This window comes from Uloborus diversus, unplaced genomic scaffold (genome assembly GCF_026930045.1).
Source record: "Uloborus diversus isolate 005 unplaced genomic scaffold, Udiv.v.3.1 scaffold_1150, whole genome shotgun sequence".
NCBI classification, from domain to species: domain Eukaryota; kingdom Metazoa; phylum Arthropoda; class Arachnida; order Araneae; family Uloboridae; genus Uloborus; species Uloborus diversus.
Genome location: NW_026557822.1, coordinates 33,762 through 61,475, shown reverse-complemented (window position 1 = coordinate 61,475; position 27,714 = coordinate 33,762). Strand labels below are relative to the sequence as shown.

The following is a 27,714-nucleotide window of genomic DNA, read 5'->3' as shown; positions in this document are numbered from 1 at the left end:
GAAAATACTCAAATGTTAAATTTTGATGTTTTCCAATTTTTCTTAAATCTTATCACACATTAAATTAAACTTAATATAACAAACTCATTTGAATATAAAAGGCTGAATTAGTTGAAGTATGGATTATATAAAATAACCAACAAATGAAGACAAGGTACCTAACCAAACTACTGTACACAGTAAAAATTATATTTTGAATTTAATAAAATGAAATATAAAAACATTTACTTACTGATAGCAATTCAGGCAAATCAATTTCATAAAACTTTGATTGATGAGCATTAGCAGCTATCAATGCTAAGACATAATCATTACGAGCTTTAGTTGCTTGAATGTCACATGCTTCCCGACGAAAAGAGAACTATTTAATAAAAAAAGTTAATACTGTCATGAGCAAATACAATTGAGTGAAAGAAATTAATTAGTATCTCTTTAAAAATAAGTAAATTTTATGATTACTCAAACATCACAAAATATGCTAAAATGTCACTAAACTAAAGTAAAACTTCCTGGAATTCAATTACTAAAAATATGAATGTATTTAACCAATAAAACATTTTTTATAGGTTAAATTGAGAACATTCATACGGTAGTAAATGTAGTCCTAAGAACATGCAAAAACAACTCATTACAATAATTAGTTTTCCTTTCAATGCAAGATGAGCACAATTTCTGCTCATAATATATTAAAGTTTCTTCTTTTTTTCTACTCGATTATTTTTAGTTTTATTAACATGATAATTTTGTAATTATATAAAATAGACAACACAAAGATCATTCTGATGATGATATAAATTATAAAATATTTAAAGTTGTTTCATAGAAGGTTTGGTATGATTTTGCTAGATGGAACCTAAAACCTTTCATCAAAATTCTTTTCTTTATTGTATTTAACTTAAATAATAATTATGTCAGAAGACAATGTTTAACTTATAAAAATCGAGTCTATAAACCTCACTGAAGAAAAATGAAGGTAAAAGTTGGATTTATCTTTTCTTCTCTTTTTTTTGGGGGGGGGGGGGGTCACTATCAATACACCTTCAACTTTGAACTACAGAATTTCTTTTTTTTTTTTTACTATTTTTTCAATTCTTTTGTACAACTAAATTGCTTATTAATCAATCACTAACTAATGCCAAGAAAATGTTTTCCAAAGCAAAAACAAAATTTGAAAACTGTTATTGAAGACAAAAACATGGATTAAACACCGACAAGAAAACTGTAGTTTAGCAAAACAAAGCCCTAATTCTTACTAACCTAAAGCTTCAAAATATAAGTAAGAATTACTTTTAAAACTTCATACATAAAATTAGAAACATTTATTTAGATACCTTTTTATATCAAAACATGATAAGTTACCAGGGATAACCTTATTAAAGTTACAGAGCTAAAATTTTGACATGTCAACAAATTAAAGCTAGCATACATTGAGAAAGTGAGCAAAAACAAGTAAAAAGCTATTACTGCAAGTAAAACTAACAGAAAAAATTATAGTTACTAAAATAAAAGAAAGAAAAAAATAGATGAAATGTGAACTGATAATAGGAACAAAATCTAGAATTAAAGTCTTACCTTAGCACTATTTTTTTGCAAAGATGATATAGACTGAAAGATTCGCCCTTTTTTCCGTTTTAATCTGATTCCAAGCAAGACATGTACAAAATATCACTCATTGATTAAAGTGAGACCAATTACAATAGTAAATGTAGTTTAACATAAAAGTATTGGCGTAAATGTACTGTTATGCATCTAAAACAGTATATTATTTATCTACATTCAATGACATATGATCACTGACAGTAATAGAAAAGTAGTGGAACCTCAGAAATCCAGACTAATTGCCGTGATCTTGAATTGTAGTTATTGATTTTTTTCTTTTTTTTTCAAACCAAGCTTTAAGCTTGCTTGCACGAGTTATAAGGATTATACGGAATTTCGGATTTTTGAGGTTTGGATTTCTGACATTCCACTCACCACTGTATATTTTATTTCTCATTACTGTTATCCCATGAACAAATTTGTAAAATAATATCTTTAATGAAAATAAGATGCTTAAGATGTTTTAAAGTTTATTATTTCAAAGCATAAAAAGCATTTTATTGATGTGTCCAGGAAGGGTGAAGATGATATTGATAATTAGTCACACAGAGAACAACTTTCTGGGATCCTGAGCACAGGATTTTTTTCGATTAAGAAAACTACTTTTTTTTTCCTTTTTTTTATTTTTTATTCCCAGAGATACTCTGCACTATCTTTTTTGTAAGCAAAATGTTTAATTAGCGACTAAGTTTGAAACAAAAATGTTCAAATTCTAATTTCTATTTGTGCAGTTTTTAAAAATCTGTTGTTTTGTTTATATATTCTTCCTAATTAGTTGCTTAGTAATAAGCTAACCATTTATTTTACTTTGGGAAAAATCTTTTTGACTCAGTTTCTTTTAAGAATCTTCTATTTTTACCTTCTGTAAAAAATCATTCGCTTTGTTAGTCAAAAAGACTTGTACCAAGGTTTTGGAGGACATTCCGGAAAAAGGCCAATCTTGACTTCTTCAATTTTCAGAAAGAGATACAGCTCACAACTAAATGTGTAAATATTTTGCAATTATCTCTTAGTGGTTCAAATTAGATTTTTTTTTCCAATCTATCAAATTTATATCAGTTTCCCTATGGCTATTCAAAACAATTTACATGAGTTTGTACACTGTAGTAGTTGGGGAAAATGTTTGGGGGCATTGGACTTGGGGTTTGGGGAGACAGCAAAAGAAAAGCGGTTTGAAACCAGTTTATATTACTTTTATAGTGCCCACCCCCCTCCCCCAAGTCAACAATAGTTGTATCGAACACTGCATAAAATGTTGCTTTCATAGTCACATACTTACCAAATTGGGGAACATTTCAATGTACTTTTTCAGGGGAACGAAATGAGCTTATAAATGAAAAGACATCTCTCATCTTTTATATGCACAGAGTTACTGCATTTACTTTTATCTAACATCAAGAAACATTAAAATTCATATACAAGGACCTTTAGGAATTGCACACAAGGTTTTCAATACATCTTTTCAGTATTCCAACAAAAAAAAAAGCAAAAAACGTTGAAAATCTGTTTAAAATATGAAGATTGAGGTTGTGATTTCAGAGAGCAACTGAATGCTACACAAAACCCAAGTCATGGAAATAACTGCTAAACATTGGGGTGGGAGGGAGATACTTTTAAACACTTTTTTATTCAAACATGGTACAAAAACTTCAGCATAATATATATCATAAATAAATCAAATTGGCACTAACTTTTCATCAGCATCATGAGCTTTATCTCTAGCTTCATGTGCCATATGTTCTTCTTCAAAGTATAATTTCTTTGTCTTGTCGATTTCAGTCACACAAGTTTGAATTTCTTCATGCATCTTTTTCAAATTTTCAAAGCACTGTTTAAAAAGATTTGTTGAAGTTTTCGAATTAATGTAATGTTTATGATTGTTATTATTATTTTTTAAGCATAATAAACAATAATCACTTTATCATTATTCTTGTTTACTAATGTCAACAATAAATTATTATTATTATTTACTATGCATTTTTATTAAATGTGTAGTAAAAAAAGTAATAATAAGTTGTTTTTCAACTACGCATGAAAAAAATGAGAAAAATAGAAATAGAAAAAACTCAAGGCTAGGGATATTGATTGATTTATTTTTTATTTTAAACTGCATTCTTGTTTCTGAGAAATTTAAAACACACATACACACATTCAAAGCAATAAAAATAAGAACAGCAATTTAAGTTTGGTTTAGCAAAAAAAAACTTAAAAACAAGCCATTTGAACTTTAAAGTGTACATGAACAATGAATACAGGGGCGGGGAAATATTTAAATGCAGGACGTATTCCTTTAATTTCATGGTTAAATTATGTTTAGCTGCCTAGTATGTTTCAGCTTATAACCAATTATATAAGAAAAAACTATGAAATAAAGAATTGACAGTTCAAATAAATAAGAAATAAAAATTTAGAAAGAGTTCTTTAAAATATTTGTTTGCATAAAAAAAAAAACATAATTGGTTCCCCCCCCCCTTTTTTTTTTTTTTTTTTTTTTTTTAAGATGATCTTTCAAAGTGCCATATGAAGCTATGCATGCAACAAGGGCAAACTCGCTAATACAGTCAAAGTCGAGTACACCCTTGTTGCACACACAGCCTCATGTCTCAAGAATAAACTTGCAGAACTAGGCTTACACTTTAAATTAATTGGAGAAAAGTTCGCCTTTTTGCAGATGTAGGAAAGAAATATTTAAAATCCAGAAGTAAAAGTTACAAGTGCATGCAATAGCACAGGTCCAAACTCTAACTTATTTGGATAAAATTAAAGAAATTTGGAGACAAGTTTAAAACACTTAAAAGCCAGCTATCAACAAAATATGACTTCTTATCGCAATTAAGGGTTTCACCATAAATACTATAATAATTCTCTGTATGACTGAATTACTGAACCAAACAACTACAAAGAATGTACAACAAATTTCATTTTCATTTATGCGCCAAATTTTAGAACAATTACTCTTTTGTCAATCTCTTTACTTTTTTGAAGTCATTTTTTTCTTTTAATTGTATCCTTATTCTACTTAAGATACAACCTTGATATACCTTAATGCTTAATTTAAAATTATACCTTCTTAGCAACTGCAAGTTTATGTAGCCTTAAAGATTTTGCACTTTCTGATACTTGTTGTTGATAGACTTCTGCAGCAGCTAATCTTGCTTTGGCTATTTTTTCAGTTTCATCTAACATGGTTTTCCATACGCCATAAACAGTTCTAAGAAAAAAAGTTTGTTTGAAATTTCTTATTGAATATACAATTTAAAATAACTAATTAAAGCACAAAATAATCACTGAAAACTCACAAACTGTTCCAAAAACCAGTGCCAATTAATTAATTAAGCACAAAAATCCACAATAAATTAACGGAACATAATTAGACCTTCTTTTCATAGTACATTAAGATCAATTTACTTCAAATTTTTACCCAAAAGCAACCCCTTTAAAAATTACTCCTACAGTACATAATTTAGCTTGTACATGCATATCTGTCAAAAAAAAAAACCATCACTGATCATGATCTTTCAAAATAAAAGCAAGTAGTGATTTTAATTTTGAATTTGCACAAAACTTTTTGATCTTAAGAATTTTACCAAGGGATCATGGATCTTTTAATATCTTATTTTCCCTTAATCATTTTACTGATGTCATCTTGCACTACTTGCTTTTCCCTATTCTTAAATATTATTTTTCATTTTAAACTATCAATTTTAAAACTTCTACTTTAAAATATATTTTTGCAACATCATTAAATTACTAAATAAATGTGTTTTAGTATTATAAATACAGTGCAGCAAAAAAATCTTTACATTTAGTTGGCAATTAAAAACTTTACATGCAAACTTCTTGTCATGATTTTATTTGGCATGCTCCCTAGTTATTTGGCCAATTGCAGTTGAATATTTGGTATCCAGTCTATATTCACAAGGGAGCGTGCCAAGTAAAATCATGACAAGAAAAAATTATGTAAAATTTTTAATTTCCAACCAAATGTAAATATTTTTTTGCCAGCTCTAACAAACTGTGTAGAATTTATTTTTATATTTTTGTGAAATTATCTCTTACACCCAAGAAGATATAGGCATTTCTTTCAAAAATGCAAATTTTATTTTAAGGTTTTCAGCTCATAGCACACACAGTTTTCCATCAACTGTTACTAAACTCTCAGAATATTTGACAGCATACAAGAGAAACATAATATTAAAAATTTGTTTAAATAAGAATGTTTAAAGCAGTTGAATTTTTGCTGTGTGTGCACGAAATACATCGATTTATAACCTTCCTAATCCCAAGCCGGGATAGATCCTACACCCTGTGATTAAATTAAAGCTCAAAATCTTTAAAATTCAAAAAGTTATCAGAGATCTAATGAGCCGAATTTCAATAATTCATCGATAGACAACGACCTGTTAGGGATCGTTTGCACACTGGCAACACTTGCCTGCCGTCATTGAATGTGATTCAAGATAAAAACAGATTATTTGCAAACGATCCCTCACGAATCGTCGCCTATCAAAGAATTATTGAAATTCGGCTCATTAGATTGCTGATAACTTTATGAATTTTTAAGATATCAAGCTGGAATTTTACCACGAGGTGTAAGATCTATCTGGGCTTGGATTATGAAGGTTATTAATTGCTATCTTTCGTGCATGCACAGTGAAAATTCAATTGCTCTAAATACTCATATTTCATCAAATTTTCAATATTTTAACTTCAAATTTTGTTAGGTTTTTCTTGTATGTTGTAAATTAATCTGAAAGTTTGGTAACGTTTAACAGAAAACTCTGCGTGTTATGAGCCAAAAACCTTTTTTAAAAATCGTATTTTTGAAAAAAATGCTTATGGTATAAGAGATACTTTCACAAAAATATAAAAATAAATTCTACATAGTTTGTACAGTGGCGGTAATAAAAAAACTTCACATTTGGTTGGAAATTAAAAACTTTACATAACTTTCCCTTGTAACAATTTTACTTGGCATGCTCTCTTGTGAATTGGTCGAATACCGAATAATTGGCAAGATTGTGGCCAAATTTACAAAATACTTGGATACAATATGGCCAGTTATTTGGTATTCAGTAAAATCACTAGGCAGCATGCCAAGCAAAATCATAAAAAGAAGTTGCATGTAACGTTTTTAATCGCCAACCAAATGTAAAGATCTTTTTTGCCGGCACTGTATATTCGGACATTCAGAGAATAGTGAACAAAAGTTAATACTTGAAATAAAAACTTTGGACAGTTGTAATAATACTGATTCAAAAAATTTTAAGCAATTCTTAATTTTCTTCACATCACCCCGCCTCTTCACTTTTCATTTGGTGATTTGGTAAATCAATACATCTGTTCAAAGTTGAGGTTGGCAACCTACGATTTGCACGCCATTAGTGTGAAGCACACATACTTGTACAAATTAAATTCAGTTATAATTTATGAAAATGTGCTTGTGCGTGTATATATAAAAAAAATTTTTAATTCATTGAATTTAGATGTTAGTGTGAAAAAACACAGGGATTTCACTTTTATACATTATGTTTTTAAATGAGCAGAAGGAAAGAAAAAAAAAAGAACTTGGAATACCTACGCATTTGAAAGTACATTTGTTATGAAAACTGCATGATGTAATTTTAAAGGTACCATTGAATAGATGATATCTTCAAAATTAAGAATGAAAATTCAGAAATGAGTAATTCTAAGAGCAAACTGAGTATAATAAATATGTATCATTAAAACTGATACTTTAGTAAGATATTATTCAACGTTCATACACTTCAGGAAGGAAAAAAAAAATCAAGCACTTTTCAAGAATCAAAAAATACTTCTTGAAACAACAACAAAAAACTCCATGATTGTAGGGCTTTGTACTTTCACAGGAAGAAATCAAAATACTTAAGTTCAGTGGTGTAGCCCAGAGGGAGGTTCCTGGGTTATCCAGCAAAGCTAATGATTAAATTATTATATCATCAATTTTACTTAAAAATTTTAATTACATTTTGTTTCAAAAACAACAAATTCATTTCCAGTAATCAAAAATCCATGACAAGCAAAAATGCTCATTCAAATTTAGTGAATATGGAATTACTAAATTCTGCATGTTCTAAACTTAGAGCAGGAATTAGTTAATGGAGGGAGCAAGTTCAATCATTAGCTTAGCAAAAGCTTGGGCAAAGATTGGGCAAGTCACGTGATTTAACAAGGACAAATAGTTGACATGTTTTTTGTGAAACTAGTGAAAGAAGCCTGGTTTCTTCCACAATGTTTCGCTTTAAAATCTATCATGTGACTTGGTGTCTTGGTTTGAAGAATGAAAATCTTCACTCCATCCATTTTAACTCTTCTCAATGGTTCTAAAGTATAATTCTGTTCTTAAATAAAATTTAATACTTACTTATAAGATTCACCCGTCTCCGATTTTCCATCCAGTACAACGGGTGATTTCTTTTGTAAATGAGCTGTAGCAAGCTTGAGCAATGCCTGATGGGATTTAAAATGTCAATAAGAAATAAATTAATTTGACAGTATTGAACAAAGAAATTTTTAAAAACAAAAATTTAAAAAATTACACAAATTTAGTAAGTAAAATTTAAAAAAAAAAGAAAAGAGCTCCTTTTTTATGTTTGTTTGTTTGTTTCCTTTTGACCACTAGACCGAACAGAATTTAATTTTTGGGAAGGCTGGTTTTTGACAAGGATTGGCAATTTGAAAGATAACGCATATGAAAATGAAAGATAAAACACATGACAACATTAGGTGTGAGAAGAGCATATCAATAAAATAGAAAATTCTAAATCTCTAGCACTTGCCAAAATCAGTTATTTAAACACACACAAACAAAAACACTTACCTTAACATTAACTGTTGAACACCACAGACTATGTCCGAGCTTTCAGAAAGAGTATAGTATTCCAAACTTTCCCGTTAAACTATTATTTTAAAGCCCACAAATACTTACCAAGAAACCATAAGATAGTGTAATAACGAAAAAAAGTTAAAATAAGTAGCAACTGAAAGAGTATTGTGAAATACGTTTCTTAATGCATGAATATTTTGCCTTTGTTTCCCTGTTATTGAAATATAAAGCCTTAAACTCAGCTGAAATTTTAAGAAAAATTGTCAAATTTAGCTCGTTCAAGTGAGAATAGGAAGACATCTTTTCACACGATTTGTAAATGGAAGCAAACGAAGAAATTGTGAGATAAGTTTCTCAGCAAGTCTTTAAATTTGGCACTTTTCATAAATTTCTACAGCCTTTAACACCTTATAACTCAAAGGGGGGGGGGAATAGCAAATAATTTTTGCATCAAAAAAATGTCATCAAAAGAGCATATATAATATATATGCTCTTTTGATAGTTACCTATCTCAACTATTTTCAAAATTACACTATTCATTTAGTTCCCTGGATAGCATTTTAGATGGACAGTAGATTCTCTCTATTCTGAACACTCATGGGAACGAACAAAAGTATAGAGTTTGGTGGGGGAAAGTGGTTAATGGGGTAAAGTGGTCATATGTCAAATAAATGGTTATAGCTTGGAAATAAAAGTTGGAATGAATGTGAATATTTTATTTTAGAGTAGGGAGATTATAATCTACATTTTGAATACAAAATTTTCAACTGGAAAAATTTTATTTGGTAAAAAAAAATATATTTTGTGTGAATATGAAAAATTTAAAAATCTAAACACCTCTTTTAACTTTCTTAGGAAATTTTGTTTGTTAGCATTATGAACAGATTGACTGCACAGGAAGCTTCTTACATGTCTCAAAAACGCTTACTCATTAGCAGATAGCTGAATCTATTTTAAATAATTTTTTACAGCAATTTAAGTAAGATGGGATAAAGTGGTCATAATTTTAGGTTTAACAAATATTGTTCTTCTAAAGTCACTTAATCTTTAAGTATAAGGCAGATATAAATTAAATATTACTTTCACTTAATATGTGTTGTTTTTACAGTAAATGGAAGCTTAATATACGAGTAAATGCATATGCATACGCATATACTCGTGTAGGCACGCATATATACGTATTCACATAAATGCACCAACAAATACATATATGGGTATTTGTAAATATTTTTTATCTATACAGATATACATTCGACTATACACGTGTATACTCGCTTATACTCATATATATACGAACACTTTCAAGTAGCCACATATATATGCGACGTACTGAAGTAGGCACTTACATACAAGCATATGATACACGTGTAAGAGTTTCAACTCTTGAAAAAATTATTAAAAGGTGTTAGATGGGAGGATAAGAAGCAAGAATAAAAGAAAATATGGTCACACAATGTTGACACGCTACATGCACGGAAAACCAGAAACTGATGGATGCAAAACAGGTCACAAATTTATTACACAAAAACAATTTTACACAATATTTCAGGTCTTAAGACATTTTTAAAGGGATTGATGAAATTTACAGCCTGCAACTGTAATACATGAGTCGCAATCACTAAGCACTCTCTGTTGCAATAACGAGATGTTTGAAAAACTTAAATCAGGGGCTGTGTCTTTGTTGTGATGGGTGTATTAAAGCTGCTACAGGCTGTAACTTTTAACAACTGCTCTAAACATTTCTTAAACTAAAATGTTGGGTAAAATCATCTTTGTGCCACAAATTTGTGACCTGTTTTGCATCCACCACTTTCTGGTTTTGTGTGCATGTAACCCATCAGCGACCATAAGTTCCTCATGATTCTTTGCTTCTTAACATGCCCTCTCACACCCCTCAGATTTTTGCCCAAGAGCTTGGATTCACTCTGTAGGCATACCTGTATGTACTCGTCGTCGTCGTACGCATACATGCACTTGTGTATACATGTAAATGTAAATATATACGTAAATACAGATGTATAATAGTCTTTACACTTATACTTACGTAAAAACTTGTGCTTCCATACTTATATATATACATGAGTAGACACGTACAAACATGCACTGGATGTATCCAAGAAATTTACTGGTGTATACCATACATGTATGTCTGTACACTTATATATGCGTATAAACGATTACTATACACGTATATACTCAGGTATGCATGTATATACTCAAGATTCAAGTGCATACACACATATGACGTTCGTTTATATGCGTATATACATGGGACACATATATAAATGTGACACATATATACTCGTGTGGACACGTATATACACTCTTGTAGGCAATCGCGTATACATGCTTATATGCTTGTGTATACACGTATATACTTGAGTAGGCACGTGCATGCATGTATCTGATGTACACATGTATTTACTCATGTAGTAATGTGTTAACTTATGTTTACACAACACATATATACTCGTGTACACACGCATATACTCGTGCATATACTTGTAACTATAAAAACAACCGAAACATACAAGTATTAGGGTTATTTATAATGGTTTTGCATCTATTTTTAACTATGACCACTTTACTCCATGCTATGACCACATTCCCCCACCCTATGGGATAAAGTGGTCATAAAAATATAGGGAAAATAAAGTGCTATAAAACTATTTAAATCTATTTTTTCTTTCCTAAAATTTAATGTACCGTATTCTTTAATAGTGCAATGTAAAATAACAACAAAAAAGTTGAAGAGTTTAAAGAATTTATTGTATTTACTATTCATCTAAGTTGAAAACTTACGATTTTATGACCACTTTACCCACCAGACCCTGCAGATTACGAGATGTTCATTATAGAGGGAGACTGGATAATGCATATGTATTTGCTGGGATCATCAAAATGTATTCAGAATATGGGGGTGTTCACATTAGGGGGTGTTCAGATGGAGAGAGAATCCGTATTAGAGCATTTTAGCAAATTTTTAAAAAGAATTCCTCTCTTTGGACTACAGTGGAACCTTGATAACTTGACACCCCAAGGGACCATGAAACATATCGACTTAAGCGAATGTCGCCTTACTAAGGTTCCAAAATTTTGATTCCTAACGAGTTTCTGTATCACTTACGTACTAATGCTTAACATTCACATTATGAAAGTTAATTCTAGTAAATGAATTTCATTTTCTTTATTTGAAAAGGATATAATAAAATTACTAATATTATTTGAATACCTCGTGAGGAATAAATTAATAATTTTTGAAAAGAGATTATAGCTTCTTGTCAGTCAGATAGAAAGTCCTGCTTACACTTGTTTGAAAAACATGTCATGGTGCCTTCTTTCTCTAGAGGACTGCCCTGGATACATCTATCCTAATCTTTTCTAGTCTTTTAGAATCGCACTAACAGCGCAGAGTGTGGTGGCTAAATAATTTGGATAGAATTCTTTAAAAGAACTTTCTAGAAAAGAACTAAGAAACTGCAGCCGAGTTTCCGCTACGGTCGCATTTTTCGCATAATGCGAAAACACTATCTGAATTGCGAAAATAAAGCATTGCATTTTCGCTTTTTTGCTCAAATAAAAAATAAATTAATTTTTTTTAAAAAGGAGAAATCTATGATCCTAGAGAGGAAGCATGTTTGGCGATAATCAACTTAATCTTTTTAAATCTTAGCTAAGATGTTTAAACTACAATTAAGTTCAATAACTATTAGTCTTATCTAGCATTATGTCCCCCCAATAACTGCTTTATTAGGAGGAGGAGACTGCAACGTTCTAAACACCAATCGTGTTTTCTTTTTTTATTTTATGTTTTTAAAAATAGCTATTGTACTTATTTTTTCAAAGATGTCACAGATGAAATATGAATTTTATTTTCACTTGAGATGAAACACACTGAAACATATATAAATATATGAGAATGTGTAACATTTTAGCATTTTGCTAACATTTTCACCTCAAATTTAGCTTTTATGCTAAAGAACTTTTGAACCTAGCTTAAACCCTGAACTGCAGCATAAAATTCTGAGAAAAGGTCAACATGAAAGGTTGTTGGTAACAATAATTGGACTAGAAAAGCAATTGGATGACGACTTTTAGGGGGTTCCTGCAAATGTGTGTCCAGTTAGAGAGGTTTTCTCCCATTGAAATCAGCATTGGTGTAACCCTAAGAAAAATAAATGTGGAGTTACTGGGGTGGTCGAGTTATCCACATCTTGAGTTAATGAAGTGTCGTTCAACTTATATTACTGACACATATTATTGATTTAAATTTTTAAAGAGAAATTAGGCAATAAAATAATATTTGTGCAATCTTGACAAGAGTAACATGAGGTAGTACAGTGTATGTTAAACTTGTTATAGCCAAAAACCATTTAATACAGTTATTAAGTAAAATGACTAGTAACTTATTAAAAAGTTACATTCATAAATTCATACCAAAAATTACCCCCCAAATCTTTTTTTTTTTTTTTTTTAAGTGACCAGTAGAAAATTCTGGCTGTACTAGTGCGTCAGATATAGGGTTGGTCATTTTGCCGCAAAATGGTAAATCTGCCAGGACAAAGACAAAAACTGGGAAAAAACGGCAAAAATGGTAAAAACAGAAAAATTGTAATTATTTTAAAAATATACAAAACATTAATAAAAGTTTCTACATGATACAATGGAGATTTAATAATGTTTTCCGTAAACACTTATTTGATAATCAAAACAATTTAAAATAATACAAGAACAAAACTCTAAAAAGGTTGGAAATACATAAAATATCAAAACTTGGTCTTTGTTTACTGCAATGTTCAAAAAATAACAAAAATGTTCTGATGCAAGAGATTCAAGTGAATTTGGATGAGACTGAACTCTCCCCCCCCCCCCCATTTTTCATTAATAAAATTTTAGTTTAAAAGAGTTTTACTTTCTTTTCCATATTGTAACGGATCCGGCGCGACTTCCACTTTCTTGAAATGAAGACACAGTTCTTGATAAAAACACAGGAAATTTATTTACACTATGTACAGGTAAGATCTTCAACAACTGCCAAATTATTCATCAGCAATTAAGCAATTATCACACAACACCGTAAACTCAACGTTTACACACGTATTTACTTCCAAATACGAAAACAACACAGCGAAATGCCTCGCTATAAACAGAGCAAAAATCTTCTCAGTTCGAAATATCAATCGAAACTAACTGTTTATCCATCGCTAACGGCTTAAATACACCGAAAAGAAATTTCTCAAATATTCCAGACGCTTCTGTAAAGTAGTAGACCGTTATCAATGAAAAGAAAGAAAATAGGGGTCGTATAATTTAGCCGAATGAAAAAGGGGTTGTATATTCATTACGGGAAACTATTTACAGGTTACGTTCCTACAATAATTACTATTTACAGAATTTGTAACATTGCCCCCTTCCTAAGGACTCCACGTCCCGGGCAGTACAATCCCCAGAAAGGGTGCCAAACTTCTATCACAAGTTTACAAATATACACATTAATTAATAACTAACAGATACAGAAAACACAATAATAACAAGAAATATTACTAAACATTAAAAGCAAAAATTATCTACAACTTTTATGTTATCAACCATGGTTGTTTACGTAATACTCATGAACTATGGCCATAGTATGGGGCTAACCGATCATAATGTACAACCCTAGGTTTTGCATTAGGTGATTTTTGGATCCTCACTACGACGTCATTTAGTCGGTTAAGGACTTTGTAGGGTCCATCCCAATGCGACTGCAATTTGGGTGACAGACCTTTCCGTCGGATGGGATTCCATAACCAAACCTTGTCGCCTTTGTTGAATTCATGTCCAGTAGACCTTGTGTCGTATCGGGTCTTCATCTTCTCCGCCGCGATGTTGATTCGCTCTCGTGCGAAGTTATGAACGTCTTCCAACCGGGCCTGGAGATCCTGGATGTACTCCTCAGGCGACGAAGGCGCATCCGGAGGACGACCGAAGACGAGATCACAAGGTAGCTGAAGCTCTCGTCCGAAGAGCATCTGAGATGGGGCATATCCGGTAGTCTCGTGGACAGCACTGCGGTAGGCCAGCAGGAACAAAGGTAGCTTCTTGTCCCAATCCTGTTGATTTCTGGATACCATAAGTGAGAGATTATTCAGGATGGTGCGGTTAAATCTCTCCACCATGCCATCCGATTGTGGGTGTAGTGGTGTTGTCCTAGTTTTCTCAATCCCGAGAATTTGACATAGGCCCTTAAACACAGCAGAGATGAAATTCCTCCCTTGATCGGAATGAATCTGCAAAGGTGTTCCATATCTCGAGATCCAGTGTTGGACTAGAGTCTCTGCGACGGTGGTAGCCTCTTGATCAGGAATGGGATATGCTTCCGGCCATTTGGTGAAGTAGTCGATGAAAACAAGAATGTATTTGTTCCCATCAGCAGTTTTTGGTAGAGGACCCAGGATGTCGATCCCAATTCGTTCGAAAGGAGCTCCAACGTTGTACAGATGTAGCTTCCCTCTGCTTCTCTTCTTCGGTCCTTTACGAGCAGCACAGGCGTCACAAGAATGGCACCACTTCTCCACGTCATCCTTCACCTTGCTCCAGAAGAAGCGCTCCCGAACTTTATTGAGGGTTTTCAGGACACCAAAATGTCCTCCAGTCGCACTACTATGTATTTCTTTCAGAACATCTGCAATCCTTGATCGGGGAAGTAGTAACTGCCACCTAGATGTTTTGCCGTCGTCAGATTCCCATTTCCGGTGTAGCACGCCGTTCCGTAAATGGAGTGAGTTCCATAAAGCCCAGTATCTTTTTGTTGCAGGACTGAAGATGGAAACGTCCTGCCAGCTAGGGCGTCGACTGTCACTTTCCATGAACTCTAAAATTGGTTTTATGTCGGGGTCTTCAAGTTGATCTTTTCGAACTTGGTCATCACTCCATGGATCAGGTTCTGATGATGTTGGAGTCACTGTCACCTGATAGGCGGTAGGGCTAGTCGTTCCATACTGTTTCTCAATTCGGGAACAATAGTGGCAGTTCTCAGGACAGGGTCTCCTTGATAAAGCGTCAGCATTACCGTGAGATAACCCTTTTCGATGCTTGATCTCCATGTCATATTCCTGGAGCAGCTGTATCCATCTGGCTATCTGGCCTTCCGGATTTTTGAAGTTCAAAAGCCAAGTTAATGAGGCATGATCTGTCCGAAGCAGAAATTTTCGGCCGTAGAGGTAACGATGGAAGTGTTCTACAGCTTTCACTATGGCCAGTAACTCCTTTCTGGTGACGCAGTAATTTCGCTCCGACTTTGATAAGCATTTGCTCCAGTAAGCGATGACATGTTCATTTCCGTCAATTTCTTGGGATAAAACAGCTCCGATGCCCTCGTTGCTCGCATCAGTGTCCAGGATGAAGGATTTTTCAGGCTGAGGATAGGCGAGGATAGGCGTTGATGTTAAAGCCTTCTTCAGTCGTAGAAATGCATCTTCGCATTCTTTGGACCATTCGAACTTTTGCTTGCTCTCCGACAGCTTATGCAAAGGTCGTGCAATGTTGGAAAAACCCTTTACAAACTTCCTGTAGTAGGTGCAGAGCCCCAGGAAACTTCGCAGCTGATGGATGTTTTCGGGACGACTCCAACTCTTGACAGCAGACACCTTTTCTGGATCGGTTTGTACACCTTCAGAAGAGATGATGTGACCAAGGTAGTTCACTTCCCGGCGGAACAAATTACATTTGGACGGGCTTAACTTCAGATTGGCTTCCTTAAGCTTTTGCAGCACCTTCCTAAGATTTGCCAGATGTTCTTCGAAACTGCGTCCCACGATGATGATATCGTCTAAGTAGACCAGACAGGATTCGTAGGAAAGTCCTCTTAACACTGTCTCCATAAGACGCTCGAAAGTAGCTGGTGCATTGCAGAGGCCGAAGGGCATCACATTAAACTGCCATAAGCCTTGTCCAGTTGTAAACGCTGTCTTCTCTCGGTCATCAGGGTGTATCTCAACCTGCCAGTAGCCGCTCTTCAAGTCCAGGGTCGAAAACCACTTGTGTCCGGAAAGAGTGTCTAAGGTGTCGTCTATCCATGGAAGAGGGTAACTGTCTTTCTTGGTGATTTCATTCAGTCGTCGGTAATCGACACAAAATCTGGTGGAGCCATCTTTCTTTCGGACCAAGACGATGGGAGAGGCCCAAGGACTGGATCATGGTTCGATTACATCATTCTCCTTCATCTCTTTCAGGAGGGTCTCAACCTCTTCCTTCTTGGCGAACGGTAGTCGTCTTGGATGCTGTTTAATAGGTGGGTGTTCTCCAGTGTAGATCCTATGCTGCGTTAAATTCGTACGGCCAACATCCTCCGATGTAGATGAAAACAGATGCTTAAAGTCATCCACCAATTGTTCCGCAGCAGTTCTTTGATCTTTCGATAAGGGTGCACTCCCAATTAACTTCGATGTCAAGGACTCAGAAGACACAGTTTCGGGGGAATTGATTCTTCTAATGATGCAGTTTACTGGAGTACAAGTTGCTAACACTTCACCTTTCCGATATTCCTTGGCCTTTCACTCACGTTGGCGACTCTTACAGGAATTACATCCTTGGAAAGGTCCACAAGCGTAGATGCTACCAGCACTCCTTTTAGGTTATTGCTTAGGTTAGGGTATTCAATGAGTCCAAATCGAAAACTGTTGCTTTCTTCAAGGGAGCCAGGTATTAATGATTCTGACCTTGAGGGAATCGATAAATCTGTTTGAGCTATTATTTGATGAGCGGATTTTACATCACTCTCTGCAGGGAAAACGGCTATGTCTTCTCTCATCGAGTGCAGCTCATTAGTCTTGAAGTCGAGAGTGAAGTCATATTTCTTCAAAAAGTCCAATCCGAGAATGAAGGGGTCCGTGATATTAGCGACGAATGCCGTATGATGGTAGGTGGCATTCCCAAACACTATTTCCAAGTCCACTTTACCGTCAATCTCAATTTTGTCACCTGTCACAGTCTGGAGGCTTACGCGTGGCGATGTCCACAACAGTTTCAATCCAAATTCACGAGCCACATCTGTCCTAATAATTGTCACATTGGCTCCAGTGTCAACAATCAGTCTGCAGGGGTTCCCATTTACATGTGCGTAAATGAAAAGTCCATCACTGCCACTACTAGAAGAGGAAATCTGCAGAGCTTTAGTGGTGGTGATTTCCTTCCCTCGCGTAGCTTGGCGAGTCGGACAACTCCTTCGCAGGTGTCCTTCACTACCGCATTTCCAGCACTTCTGCTCTTGTTTCTTTTGGGCTGTTATGCTGCTCAAATGTCTTGTCAAGTCACCGAGTTGTCTCTCAAGTTCAGCGAGGTGGGACCTGGAATCAGACTCATCAGCTTCCTGAGTCCGGATTAGATGGCGATCCACACGGGTTGCTTCTTGGGCGGCCTCGTATCTCATCGCATACACAACGGCAGAATTCAGGTCTTTGACATCCGCCATCCGTAGAGCTTTCTGGATTTCCAGATCTCGAACCCCGTCGATGTAGTAGTTGAGTGCCAGGTTGTCTCGAACATCCGCAGGGCATTCGTAAAAAGCAAGATGAGACAGTCTCTCGATGTCCGCCGCAAGCTCTTGCAGGGTTTCCCCAGTTTTCTGGAAACGGGACTTCAACTGGAGTCGGCTGAAATCTTTCTGGCACTTCTCACCGAAGCGAAGCTCCAACGCAGCTGTGAGGGCGGCGAAATCCAGGCGCTGGCTGTCTGGAAGGGTCTGGAGAATGTCCGCTGCGTCACCTCTCAGGGATGCTGCAAGATGACAGGCCTTGGTAGCAGAGTCCCATCCGTTCGCTTCCGCCACTATCATGAATTGAGTTTTGTAAACCTGCCACGAAGTTTTCCCATCAAATGTGGCAAGTTTAATGGACGGTCGAGCAACCGATGTGGGAGCGCCAAACTGTACAGAGCTGCTTTCCGCGGTCGCCAATCTCCTTTCCACGTCCTTAAAGATCTCTTCTTTAAATAGATGAAATCTTCTATCTTCTTCTTCCAGTTTATTTTCTACAGCATTGCATCGGCCTTCAACGTAACTTAATTTTTCTTCAAATTTCTCTTCGATTTTATTTTCCACTGCGATGAATCGGCCTTCAACTGCCTCAAACTTTCCTTCAATAGCATCAACTCGATGCTCTATCTCATTAAATTTATTTTCCATCACAGTCTTTACTGAAGTAAGATCGTTTTTAATTTCCTCATGGTTAGAAACTAGGTCATTTTTCAGCACTGTTAAATCACTTTTCAATTGGTTTTGATTAGCCGCCATATCATTTTTTAATTGTTCTTGATTTGCAGTAAAACTTGCAGTCAAATCACTTTTTAATTGGTCTTGATTAGCCGCCATATCACTCTTCACAGAGTTGATTGCATCAAGCAGTTGTTTTAATTGTTCATCCATTGCGCGAATAATCACCATAAAAATAAAGTCCAAATTTAAAAAGTCTTTATGAAAAAATGTCCAAAGTCACACTTACTGCAAGAAAGTCCTGAAGTAGCCCCACGTTGGGCGCCAAATTGTAACGGATCCGGCGCGACTTCCACTTTCTTGAAATGAAGACACAGTTCTTGATAAAAACACAGGAAATTTATTTACACTATGTACAGGAAAGATCTTCAACAACTGCCAAATTATTCATCAGCAATTAAGCAATTATCACACAACACCGTAAACTCAACGTTTACACACGTATTTATTTCCAAATACGAAAACAACACAGCGAAATGCCTCGCTATAAACAGAGCAAAAATCTTCTCAGTTCGAAATATCAATCGAAACTAACTGTTTATCCATCGCTAACGGCTTAAATACACCGAAAAGAAATTTCTCAAATATTCCACACGCTTCTGTAAAGTAGTAGACCGTTATCAATGAAAAGAAAGAAAATAGGGGTCGTATAATTTAGCCGAATGAAAAAGGGGTTGTATATTCATTACGGGAAACTATTTACAGGTTACGTTCCTACAATAATTACTATTTACAGAATTTGTAACAATATTTATATGACACCCCCCGTCACTCATACAAATCATACTTTTACTCTTCAAATTTCTAACAGCATAGACAAATTATTACTTCTTGCAAAAAATAACTAAAAGATAAGAACTTGTTAGATTGTTGCCATTTTTGTGATATTTCTACAAAAAATATAAATAATTTTTTATGGTTCAAAAAAATAAGCAGATGTAATAATTAATAAATAATAGATAAATAAACAGCAAGAAGGCTTTAAGTTAGGACTGTTGTTTGAAAGTTTAAACCTAAGTCAGTTTAGTTACTTTATTACTATTTACACACAGCCAGCTTTTTTATGTTTTGCATTCAATGCATTAAAAAAAGCATTTTACTAAAAACAGTGCAAACTTAACATTTAAATTACTGTCTCAGTGATGCATTGAATAATTTAAGTTTAAAAACACTAAAATTATTAGATTAGAGTTTAAATTACTAAACTTGTGAAACTAATTCCAATCAACATAGATAAAGCAATAAATAAAGTACATCTAATTTTGCAACTTTGGCAAAGATCAATTTTTGTCAGGACTGCTTTTACCATTTTCCCTCACGGTTTTTCGACTTTTGGCCAACCCTAGTCCAACTAATACAGAAATAATTGAGAGTTTATGAAGAAATAATCTTCAACAAGTTTCCCAACTAATGACTTAGGAGAGATAATTGCTTTAATGTAATGTAATGAATGTCTCAATTATTATTGTCAATTTTATAAAACAAAATTGAAATAAAAATTATCAAAAAAAATTTAAGCACAAAAGGCTTACTTGTGCATAATCCTTTTCAATCACAGCTCTCATTTTCGTGAAATTTCTATAAAAAAATATATTACTTCTGTTAGTAATTTGAAAACACTTTCTATGGTTCAAAAAACTAAGCAGATGTAATAATAAATAAATATAATAGATAAATAAACAGTAAGAGCCTCCAAGAAACTACATATTTTACAAATATTGCGCTAATATACAGCTTAAATAATTGTAAGTTTGTTGAGAAAGTACATTAGAACCTAGAAAATATGGAGGTTTGCTTTGTTTCTCAGCCTTGCCCCCAGGTTGTACTTCAGATATAGAACTTTAAATCAACACATTCAATGCAAACAAACCGTTTGCTTCATGATAATCCTCATATATATATATATATATATATATATATATAATTTTTTTTTTTTTTTTTTTTTCCGAATGATCAAGTAATGGTCCTGACCTCATCAACATTGAAACTCACTCCACAGCATGATAATTGGATAATATTCTCTGGAAATGTTTGACACGCAGAGAAATGCTTCATTTTGACGAGGCTGAACTGGATATGGTAACTTGATTGTTTTACTGGTAAGACTTGTGTCATTTCAGAGGAATGAAGAAACAAAAAAAAGGTCAACAATGAACGTTATCTACAGGAGTTTAAAATTTATCCACTGGAGATAGAGGTTAAAACTTCAACTATCAAAATATCACCCAACACACAATGGCTTTGTTCAAATGTAGAAGCAATTTTAATCCGTCATATCTTGATGAGCGATTTTCAAGTTGATAAATAAATAAATAACACAGAACAATTATTCAAAACTACAAAATCTATGTTACCTTATATCATCCAAGAAATCTGAATCTTGTTGGTGTTTCAATTGCAATTTCATCAACTGTTCACTGTGGACATTCTTTAAAACTGTAGTAACTTTCCCCTAAGAGAAAAAAATACATTTATTGTCATATACCATCAATACTCGTATATAAGTCAAGAAATTTAGTATAAAAAAATGAAACTAAAAGCTAGGGGGTTGACTTATACAGCGGGCTGAACTACAGTTGACTACGCAAAAAGTGCGGGAATCACCATATTCACGAATTTTCCCAATAGTCGCGAACAAATGCTCATCTTATTAAAAATAATATAATGCGGCTACAGCATAGAATTTTATTGACAATTATTCAAAATAAAAGCAACATGTAACAAAAATTGTAATAGTGAAATCAAACACTTTACAAAAATCATGATTGCAGAAGTGAACCCTTTTTTGTGCAAAAGAATAATAATTCGACGTTTTTTAACATAAAAATTTTCATTACAATTCAATTTCCTCTTTTTTATTAACGTTTACATTCAAAATTAAAGGTAAAACATTCCCGGTTTTTCCAAAAAGTAGGGGTTCGACAAAAAGCGGGTTTTTGATTTTCTCTCGATTTTCGTCCTGAAAGTAGGGGGGTGTCGACTTATACGCAAGATCGACTTATAAGGGAGTATATACAATACCTATTTAAGTATAAAAACTAAACTTCAAAGAGAGTGTTAGAAATATAAATTTCAATTTAGGCATTATGATGGTACCTAAGATAAATTTTTAGCTGTCAAATTAAAAGATTCTGATGCCATAAACATAATAATGCTTTTAATGAATTAAATATACATAACAGAATTCTTTAAAAAATCTTGATGAAATTGAAATGCTACATATTTCCAGTAGTCCATTTTAAAAAAATTGTTTAAAAAAGTGTTGCAAAATATGCAGAAGAGGATTTTTTGCAAAGGCAAAATCAGTAGCATTTCAAAATTATGTTTAAATTTATTCTTCATTTCAATCATTGCAATCGCAATAAAAGGAGGAAGAAAAACTTAGATACAGCCCAAAACTTAAGGAGTCAAGCTTGGTGCTCAGATCTGCAAATCTAGGAGTCAAATCAAAATTTTTGGTCCCAAAATGCAGCTAATGAAGCTTATTTCAAACCCTGTTCAAAGACCATTGTTAAGAGATAAAATAGTCAGTTAAGATGCTACAAAAACATAGTGTGACATTTGTCAGTTACCTAGAAATAGCATTCACAGATACAGATGCAACTATTTAACCAAAACTTTTACTTTGTTTTTTTTACGTTTTTCAAATAGATCTCATTACTTAAGTGATTCTCTCTAGAAATTATTTGTTACATTACTAACGTTGTAAAAATGACATCACAATTCTATAACACATACATAAACTTAAAGAAACTTCTTCATACCCTTCCCTCACACAGTAGCATAACTACGGGGTCTGGCGCCCCTGGCGAACTTGAGAATTATGGCACAGGTTCACAGAATGCAATATAAAGTCTCATTCACCAATTATCACATTCTCAAATTGTGCATGGTTAAAAGATAAAAAAATCTGCTCCTTTATGGAAGTAAGTTACTGGATCATGACAAATATGCTCCATGGGACATTTTAAAATGCTAGCATTACTGATCTGAAAACGGAATTGTCTTAACCATGAAAAGCTAAAAAATGTTCTGATTATTATACAAACTTTGTACTCAATTTTAGAAATAAAATGAAGGAGTTTTGAAGGAGTAAAATGAGATTTTGAAGGAATACTTTTGAGCTATCTTTAAATGTTCTCACACTTCGTTTTCAACAGATTTGACCCCCTTCCCCCTTCGTCACATTTTCCTCCTTACTCCTTCCTTTGTCACATGTTATATTTTTCATAAACATATTGTTATAATAACTGTGTGATGTCACTTTTTGGCACCCTCTCTCTTCCCCTTGTCACAATTTCATGAGCTCGTATCCTCTTTAAGGCATGACATCACTTGTGGACGACTCTTTTTACAATGCCAAAACTGCAATTTACCCAATAATTGTTTCTTTAAAACAATAACTTAATATAGCACATCGACTTATGTATTTTTAAATATTTAAATATTAATTAGACAAAACTTTTGCTGCTGAGAGTGATGGAGAAAAAAGCAATAAACTTGAAAAAATAGCCAAGCACCATTTAAGCATGATTTACTACACTTATGAAATGTCTGTCAACTAATAATATTTTCAAGTTCAACTTTTATGACTACTATAACCTATTTGTAAATCATATATTTATGGGGAAATATATCAAATTATTACATTAAAATCACTCTTATATCTTCGCCCCAGTGATGAAGTCAAGCTGTTGATTGAAGTATTTCAAATTACTGTCATAGAAGACGATTATGGAGTCTAGATCTAAAAAAGGAGTTTTGAAGGAGTTAAAACCAAAATGAAGGAGTTTGAAGGGCCCTTCAAAAAAATTTCCTAAATGAAGGAATATAGGAGGAGTTTTGAAGGAGCGTACGAACCCTGCTGTAGAGCTCAATCCAACTACTGTTTTTTTTCCAGGACAGAGATTTTCAACTGACATGAGATTAGAATTTTTTTTACTATTTTGTACAGAACGTGACAGTAAATGTATTTGTGGGGGCTACATGCAGTCAACATTGTCAAATTGAGCTAAGTCTTTCCATTTATTTAATTAGATGACAAGAATTGATCTGTATATTAAAGCAAACACTGTAGTCTGAGGGAATATCAGCTGCAAGTTTGAATTAATGAAGAAATGAAGTTCAGAGAAGTGACAATGCTTTGGGTATGCTGTTGGGAAAGCAACTTTGATAATCTTAAAGACGAACAGACTGCAAAGTTTACATTGTAAATTAAAATATAGCTATCACTGCAATTCAAATGCTACATCTTGCTCCCAGTCAGATTATATTAACACCTGATGTAGCTTTTATTTTTCTTTTCCCTAACCACCCAAGACAATGTAATACTACAAAGCACTACATTATTAGTATTGTTACTGTTTTACATATTATACTTTTAAAAAGAAAAATAATTAAAGATATGCAAATTAAGGGATGACCCTGTTGATTTTCCCCTGTAAAAGATGATATTTTAAGAAAGAAATTGTTTGTAATTACCAAGAAAAGCTACATTTGAACTAATTTTGTTAGTGGCCATTTTAAAGAAGTACTAAACTGATGTACATCCAGTACTAGCTTTTTTTCTTATGAAATGTAATTTATATTCACTACACCGTCAAATTTGTCACCTGCACTGATCACTATTCTTTTAGAAATTGTTCAACCAAGTAGCAGATTTGAACAGTGTCACACCCGTCACAAATTCTGTCACACCTCTCACAACACAAAAAAAAATTCTCTTAAGTAAAAAAATAATAAATTCATCAAAAACATCACGATTTAAGTTTCATTTGAGTGTCTTTTAACAGGAGAAAAATGCTATATAGTCATGAAACATTAAAATATTCACAGGAATTTCTAGAAATATGAGTGCAGTTGAAAACTCATGTCTCACAAACGTCACAAGGTTTTAAAAAATTTCTTTAAAAAAGTTAAAAAATTGAAGTCCTACAGTTTGCTTCAAATCAATTATTCAAGCAAATGCATAGTTAAACATGATTAAAATACTTTGTTAGTATTTGTTAACTGATTTAGTGCTCAAAATTTTGGTTCAATCATGAAAAAAGTGTCTGAATGTCACACCCGTCACAATGGAATTGCCGATCACTCACACGTACATGAACAATTTTTGTTTTTAATAAATAAATAAACAAAAAACAGGTTTCAATCAGGGTTTGAAAATATCACGGTATTTTCAAAATAATCCGAAATTTTGATATACAATGGCTCCCAAAAGTGTTCGTACACCTTGAAATTTTGTAGTAAAACCAAAATAACGCAAAACTGAATTTGAATATGAAATCCATTTTTTTTCACACCATTCCTATGCCATTCTGAATAAAACCCAGTAGTTTTTTTTTTTTTTTTTCAAAATATTGCCAAATTTTATTTTTGAAATTTGTCAAAAAACCATGAGACAGAAAAAATACGCTATAAAAGTCATTGTACACCGAAATATTTTTGAATTAATTCATGATTAAAATTATCATATGTGTTTTTTTTTATTATTTTTGCATTGTAATGACACTGTAAAGTCATTTGCCTTTAATTTTTTGTTTATTTATTCCCTAATATTCTGCTTATTATTTTTAAATGGCAGGTATGTGTAGAAAACAACAAACACGACTCGAAATTTGATTTTGTTCCCTCACTTTAGCGATAAATTGGTTTGAAATGTCTCTAAATTAGTTAATTTATACCATTCTATAGTGAAGTGCTTGATAAAATGGTTTATAAACAAGAATCAGATCTCAAACAATGTAAGAAAAGGTCAACTGGCAAAGTTAATAAAGCGGAATCGGGGGTTTACAGTTAAAAAAATTACGAAAAATACACATTTGAGCGTCGAAAAAGTTTCTGCAGAATTGAGTGAAACATTTTACGTTTAATTTTCACCTAAAATTGTTCGCCAAGTTTTCTGATTATCTGGATTAAAGGGGACCTCTTCCAGCAGAAATTTTCTGGTTTGTGCGAAAAACAAAAAGCACCATAAAATCAATGATAAATAAGCTCAAAACGTTTTGGAACAACGTCTTATTTATAGATGAAAATAAATTCAATATTTTGGGTTAAATTGTTGTATAATTATCACTAGAAGAAAAAATGAGGAATTTAATCTTAAGAACTTAGCTGGATCAGTTAATCAGGACGGTGAAGGCGTTTTTGTGTGAGGGTGCATAACAGCACCGGGACTTGGAAATATGGAATTTTTTGATGAAATAATGAATCATGCTGTTCACTTAAAATATTTCAAAAAACAATTTTAAACTATTGGCCCAAAATTTGGCAATCAGAAACAACTTTGCTTTTTTACTTTATTCTATATCTAATACATAGAAGAAAGTATTGGATTCGTGCAAATTTTCGAATTTCGAATTTTGACGGATTCGAACGTTTTGAGGTGTGCTGAGTCCATTTCGACTATTTTTGGAAAATGTCTGTCTGTCTGTGTGTGTGTGTGTGTGTCCAGTTTTTTGTAGCCGCTCTACAGCAAAAACTACCGCACAGTGGCGTAGCTAGACCCGACTTTCGGGGGGGGTTACTTCTTATATATATATATATATATAAGAAGAATATGTATATATATATATATATATATATATATATATATATACTAATATATATATATATATATATATATATATATATATATATATATATATATATATATATATATATATATATATATATATGTATAATCGCTTGGAATTTTTCCATTTTCTTCTTTTTTTTCTTTCTCTTCTCTCTTCTTTTTCTCTTTTTTTTGAGACTAACTTTTCGGGGGGGGTTTTGTCCCCAAAACCCCCCCCTTAGCTACGCCCCTGCTACCGCATGAAATCGAATGAAATTTAGTAAACATATGTGCCACCCCTATGTGAACTTGTGCCTATTGGTTTTTGGCGCGAATTCCTCTAAGGGGGGTGGAGCAATGGGACGTTTTTTGAGTTACGCGTGCTTGCTATTCCTCAGGAAGTAACTGGCGGAATCAAACAAAATTTGGTCCATATGTTGTCATTAACAGGAACAGGTGCTGATTCAATTTTGGTGTCAATAACTCAAACGGGGGTTGAGCTATAGAACGTTTTTTGTCGTCAATTGTGACTGCTGTATCTCAAGAAATAATGAACCGAATGAAAGAAAATTTTTTCAGCAAGTAGCCCTTAGTGCGTATAAGAGCTGATTTTATTTTCAGCTAAAAAGGGGTAGCGCAATCGCCTGTTCTTTTTTTCCATTGTGAGTGCCCTATCTGAAGAAGTAATGCTACGTTCTGGTTGAAATTTGGAATATATGTGAATCCATATGTAAACGTAAACAGGCTTTGGTTCAATTTTGGCGCCAATCGCGCCAAGAGGTGCTAATTTATTTTTATTATCATTATTTTTTAGCGAATAAAAATAGCTTTATTAATACAACAATAAGAAAGATAAATCGTAATAGATTATCGTCTGCGTATTTCTCGTGATTTTAATTGTATCTAAGTGATCGGAAATATTATCTCAATGGTTTAAAATTTTTAACTGTTGCCATTTTATGTTTGTTAACAAATAACATATTTGTAATTAATTCAAGCAAGGCTTTTAAAATAACTTACAATTTTAGCTCTTTGCTTTGCTTTTGCAATAATTCAGACATTGGGATGGTCGTCATGTTTTTGCATGTAATTTTGTTTTTGTTGGGAATATTGCTTCCTTGTCAAGCATGGAGAGGGATCAGAAAAAAAAAAAGAAAAGAAAAATATAGAAGAAAGTTTCATGATGGCCACAACATACTAGTTTTTTTATCAAGATAATGATAAGAAGTACACGTTTGCATTTGGTGCCGCAAAAATTGTCCTTAAACTGAGAAATATCTCCTCAATCACCAGATTTAAACTTAATGGAACATATTTGAAGATATCTGGTGGCTAGATTATGAAAATACACCATTGAAACGAAAAGTGAACTAGAAACAGTAAGATTGGAAGTGCAACTGAATACTTACTCAGAAATTGTATAAAAAAAGTGAAAGAAAAAACAATGAAATCTATTCCCAGACG

General features: G+C 33.2%; 1 protein-coding gene across 1 annotated transcript in view; it reads right to left on the bottom strand.

Annotated features, from left to right (window-relative positions):
* Positions 1–3,254: 3,254 nt before the first annotated feature.
* LOC129232328 (protein nervous wreck-like) overlaps positions 3,255–27,714 on the bottom strand; it is a 36,557-nt gene continuing 12,097 nt past the window's right edge. The window contains exons 2-6 of the mRNA XM_054866484.1: positions 21,050–21,147; positions 20,228–20,273; positions 7,985–8,070; positions 4,666–4,810; positions 3,255–3,427 (exon numbers count right to left, since the gene is read on the bottom strand). Of these exons, the coding sequence (XP_054722459.1) occupies positions 3,275–3,427; positions 4,666–4,810; positions 7,985–8,070; positions 20,228–20,273; positions 21,050–21,147 (528 nt within the window). The 3' untranslated portion in view covers positions 3,255–3,274. The remainder of the gene's footprint in view (positions 3,428–4,665; positions 4,811–7,984; positions 8,071–20,227; positions 20,274–21,049; positions 21,148–27,714) is intronic.